Source organism: Pseudoliparis swirei, chromosome 18, assembly GCF_029220125.1.
Source record: "Pseudoliparis swirei isolate HS2019 ecotype Mariana Trench chromosome 18, NWPU_hadal_v1, whole genome shotgun sequence".
NCBI classification, from domain to species: Eukaryota; Metazoa; Chordata; class Actinopteri; order Perciformes; family Liparidae; genus Pseudoliparis; species Pseudoliparis swirei.
The window spans coordinates 18,800,404-18,822,828 of NC_079405.1; the positions used below are offsets into that span (position 1 = coordinate 18,800,404).

The 22,425-nt window shown below is 43.3% G+C and overlaps 1 protein-coding gene across 2 annotated transcripts in view; it reads left to right on the forward strand.

Annotated features, from left to right (window-relative positions):
- The first annotated feature begins 1,273 nt into the window (after window positions 1-1,273).
- mdfi (MyoD family inhibitor) overlaps window positions 1,274-22,425 on the forward strand; it is a 32,853-nt gene continuing 11,701 nt past the window's right edge. The window contains exons 1-3 of one of the 2 annotated variants that reach the window (XM_056438612.1): window positions 1,274-1,465; window positions 3,367-3,555; window positions 21,145-21,282. In XM_056438612.1, the coding sequence (XP_056294587.1) occupies window positions 3,405-3,555; window positions 21,145-21,282 (289 nt within the window). In that variant the 5' untranslated portion in view covers window positions 1,274-1,465; window positions 3,367-3,404. The remainder of the gene's footprint in view (window positions 1,466-3,366; window positions 3,556-21,144; window positions 21,283-22,425) is intronic. The other variant, XM_056438613.1, reaches the window with a different exon arrangement.

A 22,425-nucleotide genomic window follows, 5' to 3' on the forward strand; every position in this document is an offset into this window, starting at 1 on the left:
AATTTAAGGATGTTTTCAGCCGAGAAGTTAGTAGTTTAAGCATCAAATCGGTGGTCGGTTCATCGAGATTCAGCCTAATAAGGATATACGACGGAGATTTGAGGTCCTGCTCGCGGGACCAGTGAGCTCCGAAGCCTGATCTCGGCAGGACTTTTTGAAATGCTCCGCTGGCTCTGACGTCTCCGTAGCGGCTAAACATGAGATATAATTAGGTTTTGGAGGATCTAAAGAGCACAACGAGTTTATTATTTACTTAAAGATAACGTTACGTCAATTTGACTGAGGGTTAAGATTCATAACTTCATATTGTAGCGACCCTGGGTCAGGAAAGCTACGAGACGTTGTATAGTTATTACCGTTTATTCCTAGCCTACGCCAAACAACAGTGAACACCGCAACATATTCTACTCCACTGTAAAGTATTTTACAGTGAATAATTGGAGTAAATTCATGAGCAAGAACAGTTGATGTGGTGACGTCACAAGACCAGAAAGACCGTCCTGCGTCCTCGAGAGTCTGGACTCCCAAGACCAGACTCCAAAGACCAGACTCCAAAAGAACACGAGTCTGTACTCAGTGCACTTGGAATTGATAAACGGCTGAAGTCAAAAAGCTGTCTAGGCTAACTTCTGCTAACAGTGAGCTGAGCGAGCCAACTTCAGCGTCATGTGCCAGGCAGAAATAGTAGAGCATAACACACCAGGTGCATCACACACCTGTGACCAATCATGCTTTAGACAGAGGTTCGGACCGCCCCAGCTCATTTGAATATACGGACACGTAAATGTCACACATGAATAAATGAAGAAATATGTGTGGACACATAAATAGATAAATGAAGAAATACAGAAATGTAGAAATATATTTATTTAATGATGTCCTGTTGATTTATAACTTATATTTATTCATTCCTGTATTTATTTATTTATTTATACATTTATTTAAGCATTTATTTATTTATACATTTTTTTATTTTTTTATACATTTATTTAAGCATTTATTTATACATTTATTTAAACATTTATTTATTTATTCCTATATTTATTCATGCATTCATTTATTTATTTATTTATACTTAAGTCATTTTGAGTCCTCCATATATTTGGGCTTTGTTTGCAGAAACATAATAGAAAGTGAGGAAATCCTGCGCTGCAGATAAAGAGTAGTCAGCGAGCTGCCTGCAGACACACACACTTTCACAACATCTGGTCTGCTGGAGGAAGGGGCGAGCCGGAGAGAGAAACTTTGGAGGCGGAGAGAGAACTATCTTTGCTGGAGAAACATGCATTGCATTGGGAGTTGTGGACATTTACATGAGCCGAAAAGAGATTTGACGGTCGTGTAAGCTGGAAATAGCAGAGGAAAAGAGAACGGAGAGGGTCTCCGAAGGCGAGAAGTCCACCTGGAGCGTTCAAAGAATGAATTAGCTGAAAGTGTATCTGCCCCGTTTCCAGCCAGAGAGAAGGTGAGACGTTTTTTTTCTTCCTGTGCGTTTTTTGTAGATCAGAGCGCCTTATTCTGCACAATCTAGGCAGAGAAATGATCGCCACACTTCAACTGAGCTCGGTCTGAGCATGCAAAGACTCGTTTAGGCACAGACATGAAACAAAGGTAAACAGAATACTCACAGTAACTCATATACTAGTTATACCTTCAATTGCAGCATAAACTTCTCTTGAAAGGTAGCCTACATATTGTTATTTAACAACGTGTAGCCTACACGTAATCTACATTTCAGCTAGAAGTTCGGCACTGTTTAGTCTATGTGGGCGCTCTAATGTCTTTTTCTTTCACCCCAAAACTCCTTTTTACCTTGTCAAACGTATAAAGACTAGCCCACCGTAGTTAATTAAGGGTGAATACATGTTTCATGAACTCTTTAAAACTTCTTTCATCAAGCACTTTCCCCAAAACTAAGCTTACAGTTGTCAAATGTTTTGGGGGCAGCGAGTGCGGAGCAAAAACTATGGGAGCGCGCAAACAGCTGTCCAGCCAGGGTTGCCAGGTCTGTGTGACAAAACCAGCCCAATGGCCAATCAAAACCAGCCCAAAACCAGCTCAATGGCCAATAAAACCAGCCCAAAAACCAGCCCAATATCAGAACTCAAAATATGCCCGTGCCAAACCATATACACTGCTTTTAAAGTCCATGTCCAGTACCGCTGCTAACCATGTTGGTGCCCTAAGCATAACTCCTTCATGATGCCCCCCTGAGATAGGAAAGTGACCCACGGCGAGCGTTGTCGAGAGTGTGCTCACCTGTGTGCGCGGATGTGTCGGCGTGTACGTGCTGATCTGGAGTCAGTTTGGTAGGATTTGGGTATGAATAAATTATTTCATTTAAAATATGGATTTTTATTTAAAGATATTCATGTAATTTGCATGCAAAATAGGTCTGCCCGAACCAGCGGACAAAAAATTCAACACGCGGCAACACTTCAAAAGTAGCCCAATTCCGCGGGAAAACCGCGGACCTGGCAACACTGTGTCCAGCTGAGCTTCTCTGGTTGGGTTGGCGCAAGCCAAACACATGTTGGCACGTGACACACTCAATTAGTCCCGTGTTAATGATGAGAAGAGAACGTGCCCGATGCTTGTTCTGCCTGCTTGTATCCTATCTAAAGTATCAGATGAAACCCACGTGACCTCATTAAAGTAAAGTAAGCCTTTTTGTAAAAACTATGTATTGGGCAAATAAACTATGCAGAAAATAATAAGTATTTTAGATTCGTGCTTTTACTTGTAATCATCATCATCATCATCATCATCGTCGTCATCTAACTACTTGAGGATTGTTTAGTACCCTTGAATATACTGTATCATGACATATTTTCGAAATTACAAAAACAAATTCTTAAAGGGAATTCCTATATCAGACTCTTTCAATATTAACAATATTAAGACAACTTTTTCCTGCTTCAGTTTTGTTGTGTTTTAATCGTTTTTATTCTTTTCGTGTGTGTTTCTTTATAGTCCATTCACATTTTAGCTTTTTTCCCTCTTTTTTCACTGTCGTCTTTTTATCTGATGTTATTAGTAAATATATTGCCTTGCTATAAATACTACCCATTATCGTTATTATTTGCACAACATTTAAAGAGTTTAAACACTATTCATCAAAACTAGGTTTTGATTAGGCACATTCGTTGTTATACCAATGTTTCATGAAAGCAGTTTCCTTTCATTATTCTATAGCTCTAAGCGATTCATGCTGGTTCAAGTTGTGCCTGATTGCACCTCTCTCTCTCTTAAGCATGGCACGTTGGCTTCGTTGCTCAATTAAAAAAGATACTGAGAAGTTTTTCACATGACCCCTGATAACATAATTGTAACACTATTTTTGACGATGTCCTCTCTCTGCTTTAGGCTCACTTCTTGGCCCCATAAGAGCCAGGCCTACGCCCATGGATGAGGAGAGGAGTGCCACTGCCATCTCCCCAGAGCCACCTGATGAGGGGGACCCCAGTCTACCAGCTCCACAACCCAATTCACAAGCAACCTCAACAGAAGAGCGTGCAAATAGCTGCCCAAAGCTAAAGCCCTGTCTTAGTCCAGGTAAGGAAGAGGTTGCAAAAACAGACTGACCTACATAAACTGCTCTTTTTGTTTTGTTTGTCAACTCTGGTGTGTTGCTAGTTATGCGATGAGTCTGAACAAGCCTTCAATAGGCTCATGTTTATAACTACCCCCCCCCCCAAAGTTCCATAAAATGCTCTTTTATGTACGTAAACCTCATTATTGTAGAAAGTTGGCCAATATCTGAGTTAGTATATAGCTGGATGCAACATATTTTCCTTTCTTTACAAGCTATAAGAGACCTTCTTTGCCCCACAAAGAAAAGAACAGTTCACCTTTGTGAAAGTCTGTATATGTTAATGTTAGTTTTCCAGAGTGGAATAGTCTTGAGTCATTGTTATGTTTAAAACTTTACACACAGATTATTATTAATCGTTGAGCTCCAGTGACTCCCACTGTCCCCCCCAAAATCAATGTGTGTTTTTGGTGGATGTCGTGGTGACTCATAAAGTCAGAGACCTTCTCACTGACAGATAAAAACAGTTGTGTACTGAGGTGATCAGTCTGTGTGGGGGACATGTTGCCTGGGATGATCTGAGGGTTCAGGACCAATTCAGCGCTATGGAACGCTTAAAAGGCCACAATGAGACTCCTGGGAATTGGGGAATGACCCTTCCCCTTTGTGTGATTGGTCATGGTCAGGGTTGACTGACAATGAGGTGGGAACGAGGGAACATGGACCAACTCAAGGCATTATTATGTATGAATGACTCATCCAGGATCAGCCATGAGTCAAGTCCCCTCAACATTCAGGGAGAAAAGGATAGACCCTATGGAGAAATTGGGTAAGGTGTGGTAAATGGCTAAGGAAGTGTATAAATATTTAAGTGGCTTGTTTCCATGCGAACCTGCCACAAAAACGTGTTTTTGGTTTGTTTGTTTTTTAAGTCTAAACCTAATCTACTTGAATTACTATGTTGAATGTACAAAACATAGAATCCACACATGCACATCTCTGTTCTCCGCTACTATTAAGGTTAACCATGATGAGTACAGCATCAGATTTAATGATAATACCTCTGCCAAGACTTTTAGACTTATAAACTGTAGATGTTTGCCTAAACATGTTTTTATGGCTGTGCTGACTTTACCTGTGCTTGCTCACTGGCCAGCCAACACAAAGTACGACTGTGGCTTCTCCCACTAAAGTTAGACAGCTTGTCTGGCTGACTGGTATAAGTTGTGTGTGTGAGTGTTTGTGTGTATGCCGACAGTAGGTAGGTGAGCCAGGGTGGGGAAGAGAAGATTGGTCAGGCTACCACTGAGGGCAACAAGGCCCTGCTTTCAGCACTCTGCTCCCCCCCACCCATCCCTCTGACTGCAGAGTGCAGGGCTTTGGAACAACACAACAGGCTCATATATAGATCTAACTAAGACTTGAATATTTGTGCCCATTTTCGCTGATGGATGCCTTATTAGAAAAGGATAACAGGCTCCAAGACGACACTCTTTTATTCCAATCGAAGCTGCTTAGCCACCGCACACAACAAACAACTTTTCTTCCTGGTTTACATTCACATTGTACAGTATATGACAAATGTGCAGTGTTATTTTTTTAACCTGTTTAGCCAAACAATCAATAGCAAGGGACATATCAATCCCACCGACATAAGTTTTTAATTGACATGGAATCGACGATGACAGTTGCTTAACCTATGAATTTGAAAATTTTCAAATTAAATAAGTACATTTAAAAGTTGTTATTCCTGTAAGTTGACTAACAACAATTCTGACATCTGTGTAAGTGTCATCCAGACCTGTTGTCATATTTCTTTTGCTATTTTCCAATGCATTTTGCTCGGTAGTTAGCTAGCTTTATAAGAAGATGCCCAGTCTTAATCCTGATTGTTCAAACACTTTTTCCAATAAAAACACCAAATACGGTCCTTGTATGCAGCTAAAGGTGTCCAGTCTTAAGTTTCATGATCCTGTTTTTTATAATGGCTGCTATGGGAAAAATGCTTGTTGTGCCTTGGTAGATCTTTGTTGCAATGCGGAACTCTCTTAATTGATGCTTTAGCCACAACGCGTTGTGTTGTTCAGTAGATGCTTGCCCGTCACAAACTATTGGCTAATACTATGAACATCTGTAGAATCAAATGCATTTGGAAGCAACAAATAATAATCCTGTTCAGTATGTTCAATCAGGCATGAAAATCCCTCACCTTTCGGCGAAATTCGCCTTTTTGAAACCAAAATAGGTGACTTAAGTGAATCGTGTAGATCCGAAGAGTTTTTGTTTTGGGGTGTGGGGGGGGGGGGGTCAATTGGCTGGCCGGCGTTTATGAGATTGGAGTGGGACACGGAGAAAATGTGGAGTGGTGCTCTTCGCAATAAAACATCTTTGATGGGACGTGTTGCCAGGTCCGCGGTTTTCCCGCGGAATTGGGCTACTTTTGAAGTGTTGCCGCGGGTTGAATTTTTTGTCCGCTGGTTCGGGTAGACCTATTTTGCATGCAAATTACATGAAAATCTTTAAATAAAAATCCATATTTTAAATGAAATAATTTATTTATACCCAAATCCTACCAAACTGACTCCAGATCAGCACGTACACACATGGACATGAGACACGCCCACATACACAATTTAAAAGCAGTGCATATGGTTTGGCACGGGCATATTTTGAGTTCTGATATTGGGCTGGTTTTTGGGCTGGTTTTATTGGCCATTGGGCTGGTTTTGTCACACAGACCTGGCAACCCTGCATCTTGGCCAATCAGCGTCAAGATGTCTTCAGCGTTTGGTGGTTTAGGTTAGCTTGAATGTTAGCCCGCTACATCTGCTGCTGTCATGCTGCACGGTGTAGCGATACTAACAAAGTACCCGTACGTTAAGAGCGATGTGATTTAGCATATTTTTAGTATCGATACTTCATTAAAAGAGCGCGGGATCAGAGCGCACGCGCTGCTCCGTGTCAAGCTGTCTGCACGCGCTGCGCTGCGCTCAGTGAGTGGCGTTAAGTGGCGGAATTTTTGAGTCTTCGGCTTTAAAAATAAAAATAAAAAAAGATGCCAGAAGTGAAATGTTTAAGTTCTTTGTCTCCAATGCAGACAGTCTATAAAGTTCTGTAACTCTACAGCTGCTCATCCTGATGAACTCTGTATCATCTGGTCAGAGACAGACTAACGGCCTCATAGTGTATAATCAATGCTATGATGGAACCATGTAGTTTCTTTAATATCTTGCTGTGGGCTAATACTAATATTACTGCCATTTGTTAAGTGTTGAAAAAGTTGGTAAAAAATTAACCATACAGATATTTTATTTATTACTATTATAGATAAATATACCAGTCTCGTATTTATGGTATACTGTTTTTATGGTACTGTATCATGATATTTATGGCAGGTATGGTATAGAAGATCGTGACAACCAGGTAGAGGCAGAACAGACTCGAGGCTCAGCAGAGCACGCAAGACTTGAAGACTTGTTCACTCCAACAAAAAAAAACATATTATATACAATGCCAATTTATATTTATTACTATTATAATAGGGCCCGATCACTGACTTGGTGTCAGAATGGAGGACCTATAGATTATCATACAACGTCAATGTTCGTGCTTATCTTTCCTGTTGTCACTCTCTGTATTAGGGCTGAGCGAGCAGGTTTTTTTCTTTTCATGTTGCAATTACAATTTGAAAGAGAGCAACTTTCACATCACTAGAGCTATATGATTCTAGCTCTCGTCTTGCATTATTATTAGTTTCTGAAACTATGGGGGCTTGTTGATTGTCAACAGTTATAAAACAGAAAATTAAAAATTGTGGGGTAAATGTGATTTCTGGAAACCTGGTCTGTACAAAAAGTGCCAGTCTGTATTATTTGGTGTTGACTATCCCATGGATTTCAGTGAGGTAGCTTGTATTCTGGTCATTAGTAATCAAGTATAAAGGACTGACAGCTGATAGAACCTCTAAGTCAAACCTCTAAGCACATCATACTATTTTTACTTTCTTATCTCAAGATCTGTGAATCGGGCCCTGCAGGATGTACACCAGTGAACTGCCTTGTTCTTTTAGTATGCCAAGCTAATGTTAGCTTAAGCTAAAGCACAGAGCTGTCAAATAGCTGTCTAAGAGTTTAGATAATGGACTGATGGGCCATCAGTCTGTTATCTAAACTCTTAATGTACTACTTTGTCAGATGTGACGTACAAGAAGTGTGTAACTACAATACAATAGTGTAATTATTTTTGTCATGAAAGAATAAGCTTGCAATTATGATTAGTAGGCTACCTTGTCGAAAACAATATATATTTTTTACTTTGACCTATTTTCACAGGTTTAGATGTTTGCTGCTGTCTCTTCATCCAGTTGTTTCTCGGCGTTCTTTGATACTGTCTAGAATAAAACATTATACAATTTACTGTCTACAACATTTACTTTACCTATCTCTGAGCTCCAGTGTGCATATTTGCCGCCATGTCCCTCTTAAGTTCCTAAGGTTTGTTGAGGCGTGTGTCTAATTTGGTTTGGTTCACAAATATAGAAATAAACTGGGAGCAGTTTGAGGCATTCTTTTTTAACAGCATACTTGAACAAAAAAAATGTTTTCCTTTTTTTCCTTCACCAACTCGCACACATTTGATTAAATCTTGCTGCCGCTTTAGTGGCCTTCTCTCTCTCTCTCTCTCCAATTCCTGACTTGAGGAGTCTTTCCAAATCCTCATAACCCATGTCATTAACTATTGACAGTTAGTGTCAGCATAATGTGATAGGACTAACCATCCAGCAAACTGCCTGTCTTGTTGAGATATTTGAGCCAGGGGCCTGTTACTGTACAGTATGGATGGTTACCTCTTCGATTGTGTGGTTGTTGTCTCTTCCAGTGTCAAGTAGTTGTGTAAGAGGTGTTAGGTAGCCTGAAGGATACTGTTGATTAAGCTGATATTGATGAATTAGACTGCTGTAATACAAATCAGACAGCAATATATCAATATTCACATTTGCAATAACTCAACATCTGCCTATAATATCGGCTTGACATTGTGTGCATTCGAGCAGAATATATACAGTATATTTGCTCCTGTACTTTGACATTGACGCTCTTCCTAAGTGTAACATCCGTCGGATTTCTGTTTATTCTCTACTTTTATCACTGTTAAACTATTTGTCCATTGTTTCAGTACAGTGTGTTTGTAGATCTGATGATGGTGTGTTTCATTCGGGCTTCTTGTGTTAAATGTTGCAGTACAGCATATTTTTCCATGAACCAGAGGAATCTCCAAGACAAAGTAACACAATTAAATTCCCACTTAATAGTTCAACGGCAGACATTTTTTGTCTTTAATGAGTTTACACTTTTTTATCCTCTCAGCAGCTGTAATATCTGAATTTGGACATATTCCATTGTGCACGTGTGTGTGTGTGTTTGTGTGTGTGCGCGCGTGTGTGCGTGTGCTTGTGTGTCTCTTCTTTACTTTTTCTTTGTGCGTGTGGATGTACGGACGGGAGTATGTAAAATCGGTTGAGAGATGTTGAGGAATCTTTTCTGTAGTTATGTGTTCTTTTCTTTTTTTTCTTCCTTCATGCTTGTCAGAACCCCAGCGGTTGTGTGTGGTTTCAATCAGTTGCAGCCATTACTTCTGGCCAGAGAGCGGCTACTGCGTCGGCTCCACTAACTATGCTCTGCTGAATATTATTCTGCTTGGTCGCTGTACACCTTATCTCATTGAATCTGCTTTCCCATTGTCTCAACTACCATGTTTATACTTTTAGAGATAAGTCAGCAGGGTTTGTATGTGTGTGCCTGAATAGTGCACTTTAAGTGGGGCCGCAACTGTAATCATCATTTGTATTATTGATGTATCTGCTAATTGTTTTTATCATAAATATATTGATTATATAGTTTATTAAACAAAACAAAAATAGTATTTACATATCTAACACTATTTAATTTGACCTTGCATTGCATTATATTACTTAATCTAAATTAGGGCTGTGAAACGATTAAAATTGACTTTTTTTCGTCCCGATGTGCGCGCACACGCCGGCATCCGAGCTCTGCGGCGCGCAAGACGGAGATCGGAGTCGTGTTAACGCGACACGTAGAGACAGAATGACATGCTGCTGGTTAGAGACGACCAACAACAGACGGATTGGAAGCTCATTCTGCGCATGTGTTAAATGCGTAAAAAAAACAAAACTAATTAATCCTGTAATTTAATTAACTGAGTTAACGCGTTATTTTTCACAGCACTAATCTACATATAACAATTATATATATAAAATAAGATCAGCAACAGAAACACATTTATATTCTTGGCATAATCTGGAATATCCTTCCATAAATTAATGCAAATGATTTATGATTCATCTAATTTAAGATTGGCTCGATGTTTGTTTTTTCCTAAAAAAAAAGATGTCTGTCTTCTCTGTGATGCAATGAAATGTATGTTTTCATGCCACTTTAAGATTTTTTAAAGTTTATTTAGTATATTATTGGAAATACAATTTGTTATGGCCAGGACATTGTATTATGACATTTTCATATTGTTCCATGCCTATTAACAATACTATATTACTAACAGATTGCGATTGTGCTTTTATTATTTAACATGTTATGCTTTAGTTTGGGGGCTACATGGTGGTGCAAGAGGGGTTCGATCCTCAATCCCAGGTGGTCCTTCTGTGCAGCGTTAGTTCCCTCTGCGTTCTCCGGCTTCCTCCCAGATTCCAAAATATGCAGCGTAAACTCAGGTTAATTAAAGACAAAAAAATTGCCCGGAGGTGTGAAAGTGAATGGTTGTCTCTCTCCAATATATATATATAGATATGCCCTGTGACAAACTGACGACCTGTCCAATGTCAGCTGGGATCGGCTCCAGCCCCTGCGACCCTAAATAGATAAGCGGTTTGGATAATGGAATAGACTGCTTTATTGTAGTATTGTATTCCACTCCATTATTTATAATTCATAGTATTGTTATATTACAGTATATAGGGACTACTGTATAGTACACATGCTACATACATATTAAATAAAGCATTTGTTATATTATATTATTTTTAAACTTTATTTTTCATAATTAAACCGTATCTGTCCCTGTGCCCAAGAATGCTTCTCCAGCATGTATGAATGACTACCGACCGGTGGCCCTCACCTCGGTGGTCATGAAATGCTTTGAGAGGCTGATAAAGGACTACATCTGCGCCTTCCTCCTTCCTCCATGGACCCGCTGCAGTTTGCTTATCGCCCAAACAGATCCACGGATGATGCTGTCTCCCAGGTACTGCACACCACACTCTCTCATCTGGACAGCCAGAGGGGGGGCTATGTCAGACTGCTGTTCATTGATTATAGTTCAGCTTTCAACACCATAGTCCCTCAGACTGGCGGCAAGCTGATTGAGCTGGGACTGAACACCCCTGTGTGCTTGGATCCTGGACTTCCTGACCCAGGCCACAGGTGGTCACACACCTCAAATCCCTCACCCTGAACACAGGATCCCCCAGGGTTGCGTCCTCAGCCCCTACTGCCTGTACATGACTGTGTGGCCAGGTTCAGCTCAACACCATCATCAAGTTTGCGGATGACACAGTGGTGGTGGGCCTGATCTCCGACACGACGAGAAGGCCTACCTGGAGGAAGTTGCTGATCTGTCACTCTGGTGCCAGGACAACAGCCTCATCATGAATGTCACCAAACTAAGGAGCTGATTGTGGACTTTAGGAGGTACAACAACAGGGCGTACTCACCACTGGGGATTACGGGACTACTGTGGAGAGGGTGGCGGAATACCTGGGAGTCCACATCACCGAGGATCTGACATGGTCACAAACACAGACACTCTGGTGAGAAAGGCAGCGCCTCTACCACCTCAGGCAGCTGAGGAAATTTAAAGTTCCCAGAGGATCCTTCAGTCCTTCTACTCTGGAGCTGTAGAGGCGTCTGACAGGAAGCATCACAGCCTGGTTTGGCAACTGCTCCGCTCAGGACAGGAAGGCTCTGCAGAGAGTAGTGCGTGCGGCTGAGCACTATGGAACCCCCACCCTGCAGGACTTGTACAGGAGGTGCAGAACCAGAGCCGGCAGGATCATGAAGGATCCTCACCACCAACAACAGACTGTTTCAGCTGCTGCGGTCAGGCAGGCGCCTCCGTATCACGCTGCAAGAACAGAGAGACTGAGTTTCTTTCCTCAGGCCATCAGGAACTCCGACCTCACACAACTGCCCTCTTAGGCACACACACACACACACACACTTACTGTAAATATTGTGTTGTTTTTTATTTGTAAATAGTGTGTACTTGTTGCCCTTGCACATTCCTGCTGAGCATTGCCACTTTCATTTCACTGCACACCCTGTGTGTGTATGTGACAAATAAAACATCTTGAATCTTGAATCTTGAATCTTGAAAATCTTGAATCTTATCCTTTAGGTAAAATGCCCATTACAATTTCCCTGAGCCTTCAAATTGCTTGTTTGGTCCAAACAGTCTAAAACCGAAAAATATTCATATTTACAATGATATATAAAACAAGTAAAGCAGCTAATGGTCACATATCAGTTTCAAGAAACAGTAAGTGACTCATAAATATTCAATTTCAAATTAGTTGTCAGTTAAGTTTCTTTAGATTAAATAATAGTGTCAATTAGTTTGATCAAATGCTTTCAGATCTTCAAGATTCAAGATTCAAGATGTTTTATTTGTCACATACACACACAGGGTGTGCAGTGAAATGAAAGTGGCAATGCTCAGCAGGAATGCAGCAAACAAAACAACACTACTTTTAATATAAAAACAACACAATATTTACAGTAAGTGTGTGTGTGTGTGTGTGTGCCTAAGGGGCAGTTGTGTGGGTCTATGTGGGGGTCCTGGTGAGGTCGGAGTTCACAGTCCTGATGGCCTGAGGAAAGAAACTCCGTCTCAGTCTCTCTGTTCTTGCAGCGTGACTACGGAGGCGCCTGACCTGCAGCAGCTGAAACAGTCTGTTGGGGTGGTGAGGATCCTTCATGATCCTGCCGCTCTGGTTCTGCACCTCCTGGTGTACAAGTCCTGCAGGGTGGGGAGTGTAGTTCCAATAGTGCGTTCAGCCGACGCACTACTCTGCAGAGCCTTCCTGTCCTGAGCGGAGCAGTTGCCAAACCAGGCTGTGATGCTTCCTGTCAGGACGCCTCACAGCTCCAGAGTAGAAGGACTGAAGGATCCTCTGGGAAACTTTAAATTTCCTCAGCTGCCTGAGGTGGTAGAGGCGCTGCCTTGCCTTTCTCACCAGAGTGTCTGTGTTCGTTGACCATGTCAGATCCTCGGTGATGTGGACTCCCAGGTATTTATACGCCACCCTCTCCACAGTAGCTCCGTTAATCCCCAGTGGTGAGTACGTCCTCTGTTGTTGTACCCTCCTAAAGTCCACAATCAGCTCCTTAGTTTTGGTGACATTCATGATGAGGCTGTTGTCCCGGCACCAGAGTGACAGATCAGCAACTTCCTCCAGGTAGGCCTTCTGCCGTTGTCGGAGATCAGGCCCACCACCACTGTGTCATCCGCAAACTTGATGATGGTGTTGAGCTGAACCTGGCCACACAGTCATGTGTGTACAGGGAGTACAGTAGGGGCTGAGGACGCAACCCTGGGGATCCTGTCTTCAGGTTGAGGGGTCTTTAGGTGTGTCTGCCCACCTTCACCACCTGTGGCCTGGCGGTCAGTAAGCCCCCGATCCAAGCACACAGGGGTGTTCAGTCCCAGCTCAATCAGCTTGCCGCCAGTCTGAGGGACTATGGTGTTGAAAGCTGAACTATAATCAATGAACAGCAGTCTCACATAGCCCCCCTCTGGCTGTCCAGATGAGAGAGTGGTGTGCAGTACCTCGCAGACAGCATCTTCCGTGGATCTGTTTGGGCGATAAGCAAACTGCAGCGGGTCCATGGAGGAAGGAGGAAGGCGCAGATGTAGTCCTTTATCAGCCTCTCAGCATTTCATGACCACCGAGGTGAGGGCCACCGTGCGGTAGTCATTCATACATGCTGGAGAAGCATTCTTGGGCACAGGGACAATAGTGGATCTCTTGAAGCAGGCGGGGACCACGGACTCAGCCAGGGAGAGGTTGAATATTGTGGTGAACACTGGAGCTAGCTGGTTAGCACAGGTCTTCAGTACTCCCCCAGATATGCCATCTGGACCTGCAGCTTTCCTGGTGTTCACCCTCAACAGAGCCCTCCTCACACTGTGCTCGGTCACAGAGAGTGTGTGTTCATCCCCAGCGGTAGAACTCACCGCTACGCTAACGGTGTTGTTGTTAGCCGGCGAGCTAGCGCTGTTGTTGCTAGCCTCAAACCGTGCATAAAATGAGTTCAGGTCGTCCGCTAGGGATGCGTCGGCACTCACCATTGCGCCGGGTCTGCTCTGGTAGGCTGTGATAGTCCGTAGCCCCTGCCATAGGCGCCTGGTGTCGCTGCTCCATCTGTGATTCCACTCTGTCTCGGTACCTCCTCTTGGCCTTCTTCACCGCCCTCCTCAGTCCATAGACCGCTGCCATGTACTCGTCCATGTTGCCGGATACAAGACCGGAGTTATAGGCAGCAGTACGGGCGTTCACAGCTTCACGGATGGATCTATCAACCCACGGCTTTTGGTTAGGAAAGACCCTAACTTTGACCGTGGGGACGATGGTGTCCGCTAGCGTTGCTATGAGGCTCATTGCTACTTCCGCAAACTCGCTGACGTCACTGGAACTGGATTGGATCATGTCCCAGTCGACGACACGCAGAGCGTCCTGTAGCTCAGCCTCTGATTTCCTCAGCTGCCTGAGGTGGTAGAGGCGCTGCCTTGCCTTTCTCACCAGAGTGTCTGTGTTCGTTGACCATGTCAGATCCTCGGTGATGTGGACTCCCAGGTATTTATACCCGCTCACCCTCTCCACAGTAGTCCCGTTAATCCCCAGTGGTGAGTACGTCCTCTGTTGTTGTACCCTCCTAAAGTCCACAATCAGCTCCTTAGTTTTGGTGACATTCATGATGAGGCTGTTGTCCCGGCACCAGAGTGACAGATCAGCAACTTCCTCCAGGTAGGCCTTCTCGTCGTTGTCGGAGATCAGGCCCACCACCACTGTGTCATCCGCAAACTTGATGATGGTGTTGGAGCTGAACCTGGCCACACAGTCATGTGTGTACAGGGAGTACAGTAGGGGCTGAGGACGCAACCCTGGGGATCCTGTGTTCAGGGTGAGGGTTTGGAGTGTGTCTGCCCACCCTGACCACCTGTGGCCTGGCGGTCAGGAAGTCCAGGATCCAAGCACACAGGGGGTGTTCAGTCCCAGCTCAATCAGCTTGCCGGCCAGTCTGGAGGGACTATGGTGTTGAAAGCTGAACTATAATCAATGAACAGCAGTCTCACATAGCCCCCTCTGGCTGTCCAGATGAGAGAGTGTGGTGTGCAGTACCTGGGAGACAGCATCATCCGTGGATCTGTTTGGGCGATAAGCAAACTGCAGCGGGTCCATGGAGGAAGGGAGGAAGGCGCAGATGTAGTCCTTTATCAGCCTCTCAAAGCATTTCATGACCACCGGTGAGGGCCACGGTCGGTAGTCATTCATTCATGCTGGAGAAGCATTCTTGGGCACAGGGACGATAGTGGATCTCTTGAAGCAGGCGGGGACCACGGACTCAGCCAGGGAGAGGTTGAATATTGTGGTGAACACTGGAGCTAGCTGGTTAGCACAGGTCTTCAGTACTCGCCCAGATATGCCATCTGGACCTGCAGCTTTCCTGGTGTTCACCTCAACAGAGCCCTCCTCACACTGTGCTCGGTCACAGAGAGTGTGTGTTCATCCCCAGCGGTAGAACTCACCTCGGCTACGCTAACGGTGTTGTTGTTAGCGGCGAGCTAGCGCTGTTGTTGCTAGCCTCAAACCGTGCATAAAATGAGTTCAGGTCGTCCGCTAGGGATGCGTCGGCACTCACCATTGCGGGGTCTGCTCTGGTAGTCTGTGATAGTCCGTAGCCCCTGCCATAGGCGCCTGGTGTCGCGCTGCTCCATCTGTGATTCCACTCTGTCTCGGTACCTCCTCTTGGCCTTCTTCACCGCCCTCCTCAGTCCATAGACCGCTGCCTTGTACTCGTCCATGTAGGCGGATACAAGACCCGAGTTGTAGGCAGCAATGCAGGCGTTCACAGCTTCATGGATGGATCTATCAACCCACGGCATTTGGTTACGAATCACCCTAACTTTGACCGTGGGGCGATGGTGTCCGCTAAGCGTTGCTATGAGGCTCATTGCTACTTCCAAAACTCGCTGGCGTCACTGGAACTGGATTGGATCATGTCCCAGTCGGCGACACGCAGAGCGTCCTGTAGCTCAGCCTCTGATTGGTCAGACCACCGCTTACGTTCCTCGTCACTACCGCTTCCAGCGCGATCTTTTGCGGTACTCGGAAGCAAGAAAATGGCGGCATGGTCCGATTTGCGAGCGGAGGAGAGAGACAGCCTTGTAGCCTCTCTTGAATGGCGTATAGCAGTGGTCCAACGTTCTTTCCTCTGGTAGCACACGTAATGTGCTGGTGAAAGTTCGGCATGACTTTTTAGGTTTGCCCTATTAAAGTCCCCAGCCACCACCACAGCCGCGTCGGGATACTTGTTCTGATGCCGACATAACACATCATGTAGGTCCGATAGTGCTACGTCGGTGTCCGCTTGTGGTGGTATGTAGACGGCTGTGGTGATGACCGAGCTGAACTCCCGGGAAGGTAGAATGGACGGCATGAGATCGTCAGATGTTCCAGGTTCGCGAGCAGGAACGAGAAAGAGTCTTAATGTCCTTGGGGTCGCACCACTTGTTGTTAGTCATGAAGCAAACCTCCACCCTTAGATTTACCAGACTCTTCCGTTCTGTCTGCGGAAAACAGAGAAGGACTCGGTTGGGCATATGACTCGATCCGGCACCAGCGGGTCAGCCATGTTTCCGCCAGACAAAAGATGTTACAGTCCTCATGTCCCGTTGGAATCTGATCCTTGCCCTAACATCATCCATCTTATTTTCCAGAGACTGGACGTTAGCAAGAAGGATGCTGGGCAGAGGTGGACGGTGGGCTTGAACTCTCAGTCTGTTCCGAATTCCGCTCCGTTTCCCTCGATGTTTTCGTCGTCTCCCCGTAGTAGCGGCTCCACTGTTGTTGTTGTGGTTCGCTCGTACGATCTCCGCCGGCCACGCTGGATCGATGGAAAAAGTGGACAAAACCCCTTGTTTTGCGCAAAAGTTTATGTCCAAAAGTGTGCTGCGGTCGTATGCTGTTAGTGCCGATGTGTTTGTGGCAAAGAAAATATTTTTAAAAAACACAAAAACTAAAAGAGCGCACAATCTCCGCGGAGCTACCTCGACGGCGTCTGGACACAGCCGCGCCATCACATGACCTGGGTTATGACCTGGGTTCTTGATGGCATTAAACATAGTTGCAGCTTAACATTTGTGCTAAGAGACCCAATTTATTTTGCAAATAAGAAGTGTGTGCCTCTGAAAAAGTACAATTGAAGTTGTAGAAACAGAGTTGAGGTAGTTTAAAAGGCAGCAGGTAAACGGAGCTCAGAATCTGTAATTTCAGGTACTGGAACACACAAGCACAACTCAGAGGCAGTGCGAAACACTTTTACTTTCAGGCAGGGGTTTCAGGCAGAGTCAGAACCGGGATGTCAGTCGAAACGAGATGGACGAAACAGGGTCAAAATAGTGGATTAGGCATGGAACAAAGGTACGCTGGAGAGTTTGGCACTAACACACAAGACAATCTGGCACAGGACGAGTGCAAGTGAGGGGACCTAAGTAGTGAGGGACTAATGAGGCAACAGGTGAAACGGCATAAGGACCAGGTGAAGGCAGGATCTGAAATGACGGGCAGGATCTGAAATGATATGAGAGTTAATTAACCAGGCAGACAGGATGAAAACAACTAATATGACAGGGAATTCGTCACAGCATCCCCTTTTTAGAGATCAAACCCAGACGAACAGCAGGTTGTGTTCTTCAGGTGATTCAGGATATATGACCCCATTTGCCATCTCACATAGCCTGGATATTTGTGTGCATGTGCGTGTTCATGCTAACCATTACCCTTCATGATCCATATGTTTGTATTTAATGGTTAACTGTTTCGGGAAATTCCTCCGGATCGCCCCTTCAGGCCAACTGACACGTGATACCCCAAATTATAAACACGCACATACATGAAGCACACACACACACAGCCAAGCATCCAAAAACAAATACACATACTCACCCACACATGTAAATACACAGCCAGATCTCCTCGGCAGCTCTTGATTGCTCTGGTCTGATTTGAATTAGAGGCTCATCTTTCTCAGATCAAAAAATGTCTCTGAGGTTGAGCGGTTTGGTGGTTTGATGCTCAAGCCAACATACAATTGGTTGAAGTCCTGCTTGGATGGCACAAGGGGTTTGGTGGGGATGTGCTTAGCTCCAACAATCGTGGTTTTTAACGTTTATAGAGAGAATTCTTTGAATCCCAAGACCTCCATACTTTTAACCCATTGTCCTCCATTGGGAGCAGGAGTGTAAATGAGAATACATAACAAACTACTGTACTGAAGAACAAAGTGCTTCAGCTGACCAGATGTTTGAACACATACTCAGTAAGCATGTGCATTTGTGAAACATATATTGAGATACTTGCTGTATGTATTTATTGTGTATCTTTAATGTGTCCTTTTTGGGCAGCAATACAGACTTTTGAGTATGCACAACTGTTTGCTAATTTTGCTAAATATGTGTTTCTCAGATGATGGATTGTTCTGAAGATTTGTTGTTTAGTCCTTACACTGACGAAGACCATCCTTTTCTTTTTCTGTAGTTTACTTTTGCTGGGCTCTCGTTTGGCTTTGATAATGACATAATTGCCCACAAAAACAGCTTCCACCGAATCTGACCAAAACAACATGGGAAAGCAGATTGGTATAACCGTTAAATGCCACCTAGAGCGCTTTTTGTTTGAATTATATTCCTGAACTCGATATTTTCAAATACCTGCCAACTATAGTTTCAAATACCTGCCAACTTTTATCAATAAAGTAAATTGTTGCCCGCCAGCACGGAGTGAAATATTACTTTTTTATGATCTATCCTTGGTAATTTGATAAATGGATACTAGCTGCATAGAACAATGGACATTTATAGGTAAATGATGAGTTAATTGATAACGGATTATAGGAAAATAAACATGATATTTAAAAAGAAAATCAAAAATACATGACTTAATGTATAGCCGGCATGCTGGGCCTTTGGCGTATTACATATATTGTCTCTTGCGTATATTTTGTTTGAGTGTTATCTGAAGTAATTACAAAAAAGTAAAACAATGACAGATGGGGGAATGGATGGAATGATAGACAGACATGTACACTGCTTTCCAGTGACATACATAACCTATAATACATGTGCATATCTCTAAAATAGACATTTGGCAGTTTCAAGTGCAAATATTCTCACAAGTGGCTTTCATATCTGAAGCTGGCTGATTGAGACTCATGGATACATCGTGGAACTTAGGAATGGCTCCCACGTGCAAGAGACAAGCATGTGTGTGTGTGTGTGTGTGTGTGTGTGTGTGTGTGTGTGTGTGTGTGTGTGTGTGTGTGTGTGTGTGTGTGTGTGTGTGTGTGTGTGTGTGTGTGTGTGTGTGAGAGTGAACACCACAACACACACAGGAAGCACTTCCCATCACTTCAGGTTCTGTTTACGTCTCCTCCAACTTCACAGGCACAACGATCACATTACACACAAAAATGCCTCTACTTCTCAAAACACTGTTCCTCTTCATCAATATAAGACCACTCTACATAACCAAGTGATTCATACCAGTAGCTTTGTTGTACTTTGTTTTCTAAGAAAATATAGATACAATAAGTGACCAAAACTGTATTTATTTAGTACTTCTGAGTAGGAGTACTCAACATGTGGGAAATATTGCAATGAATATTGGAGATTTTCATCTAGTATGTCATATTTAATTCCTTTTCCAAACATAATATTGTAACCAGTAAAACTCATGCCCGTCAAATGCCTTTTTTTTCTTCTTTTTCTGTGTATGTGTTTTACAGAGAACAAAAACAACTGAAGCTACAACTAATGTCTATTTCCATTTTTGTTTAATCTGCTGATTATAGTTTAGTTTATACAAATTTAAAAAACAGTGAAAAAAAAGTCCAAGATGAAGTCTTCAATTGTCAGGACAGTTCAAGAATTAAGACATTCAGTTTACTATAATTTAAAATAGACAATAGCAGAAATTACTTTAACGATTAATTAGTTATCAAAAAGTTGCAGATTAAATTATTTCGTAGATTCCTTTGACAGTGCGAGAGTCTTGTCATTTGAATATAGGGAAAAACCCTAACTATTCATTTAGTGCTCAGCCCTAGAATGTTGAGTATGTGTGATATCTTAGTAAATAAGAAATAAAGTTGTCCTCTTTTCAGTAGTTAAAGTACATTTATTCATAGCGTAGCTCTAAGTAAAATCTGTGTAATGGCATTTCAGCATGTGAATTAATTTGGATTTTTATTTTAAGATCAGCTAATAATCAGCTTATCTAGGTGGTAGTAAGAACTAAATAATGAAAGTGAAGTGTTTTTATTCATATGATGAATACTGTACAGTAGTTAAAGTTGAACAAACACTGGATACTATTGACTATACTCATCTCATTCGCGAAAATTACTTTTTTGTTTTGACTTTGTCGTTGTAACACACTGCCTCAATAAATGTGACCTCTTGTCATTCTCTACAGCTGAGCTACCTTTGCAGAGACATTACACAGTATATATTTAGCTGTAAAAGTGGGATTTAATCTATAGAGTTATGCCAAATATAAGAAGGAATTTATTTGAAATAGTAAAGAGGGAATGTGAACTGGAGACGGCTAGTGCGAGAGGCAGGGGACAGGAAAGAAAGGACAGATAGAGAAGTGAGCGAGAGTGGATAGAGTAAATAAACATAGCCAGGAAGTGTTGAGTCCACGCACAGGACGAGGTTTGGTTTGTGTGTGTGTGTGTGTGTGTGTGTGTTTATCAAACCCAGCTGGCTCCCATTTGCCCAGGAATGAGTCTGCACCTCTCAAGAGGCCCAAGCATGCCCTGCTTTGAAGGCCTCTGTGTATGTATGTATGTATGTGGGTGCATAATAACAGCTACATTAGAGCTCTGCATGGTACCAGTGAACACATAAAACACCCAGACACGTATTTACTGTATGTATATGTGTACGTCCTCTTTGAACACACATACATCCACTCTCAGTCATTGCCTCACACACATAGACCCACACAGATTTCAGGTTTCACAAGCATGCACATAGACCCCTTAACAGTTCCAAGGGGTTGAATTTAACTGCTTCCAGATGCACGTTCAGGACAGAGCGCACAAATACAGACAACATCTTCTGCTTTGTTGAAGTCAGCAGAACCACTGTTTAAATTAATTGAGACATGGAAGTAGACTCATTTACTAGAAGTGGGAAAACAGCTTGCAGCTGATACCTGATAATATACTCATGGTATACATCTACATACTCAGGAAAACCTGAACATTCAATCTGTAATTGTCTGTGTTTTTTAGATGTGGCACACATTTATACCGAGCCCCTCATATTGAGGTTAAATGGCACCCCAGAAAAGTTGCAAGACGATGATGGAGACAAGTGGAGCAGCAGCCTGTCACACTCGGAGCTTACAACACCCAACAAGAGCATCAGATGTGAGTAAACACAGACACACACATACACACACACACACACACACACACACACACACACACACACACACACATACACGCAAACACACACACACACATGGAGACCAGTGGCGGTGCGTCCATAGAGGGCGCTAGGGCGCCGCCCCTCTTAAAATTTTGAGATGAAAAAAAAAGAAGAAATAAATATAATATATACTGTCAAAAAACATTATATACCAAATAACTTAAATAATAAATATACCGTGACGCGCTAAATGTGTGTGGGAGACCGTAAGCCCCTGTCAACAACCACTTAAGTTAAATGTGACCAAAAATAATATATCCCCACTCATCATCACTGAGAGAAGCCCCGCCCCATTTTAGGGGCGCTGGCCAAACGTGTGTGTGCGGCAGCGAGCAAACATTTCACGATCGTTGCGGCAAGGACTGCTTCTCATTGGTGGATGAAACGTGAATCTTGGGGCGCAAACATTTGCGCCCTGGCCAATGACATCGTTTCTTATTTCACGTGATTGGACTATTCGGCCAATCAGAGACCTTTATCGTTCCCTCACAGCCAGAGAGCTCCACGGAGCTACGCGAGCAAGTAGCTAACCGGAGCTGGTTAGCTGGAGGCTCAGTGAGTAATGCGTTGTTTAGTTTCCCTGTCTGTTGTTCCAAAGTCCTGGGACTTAAACTCTCTGGACTACAATGGGGATGAGGGATCTAAAGCACAGAGAAGTGTAAGAAGCACGAATCTTGCCGCAGTTATCTAGCTAAGAGCATGAAGCTAACTAGCTAACAGCATGAAGCTAACCCTGTTTGGAAGAGTATAGCAGAGCAGCAGAAGGAGACCGAACTGGCATCGAAAACACAACGAAGAAGTTCTGAAAACAGACCCATTCCCTCACGAATAATAGAAAAAGGCTGGTCACAGACATGATTGACTTTAACCAGAGAGTTATTGAGAAGTTTGCCAACTTGAAAGAGAGCAGGGCGATTTTTCTTTACACGTAGTGGGGCTACTCTGTCAAACACCCAATGTACAATGTGATGCATCTCTTTCTGACTCTATTCTGATCTGAACTTCTTTCATGTGAGGGTGAACCTCTTTTATTCTGTAAACCTCTGAAACCTAACCCAATGTTTCTTAAAGCATTCTGCTCT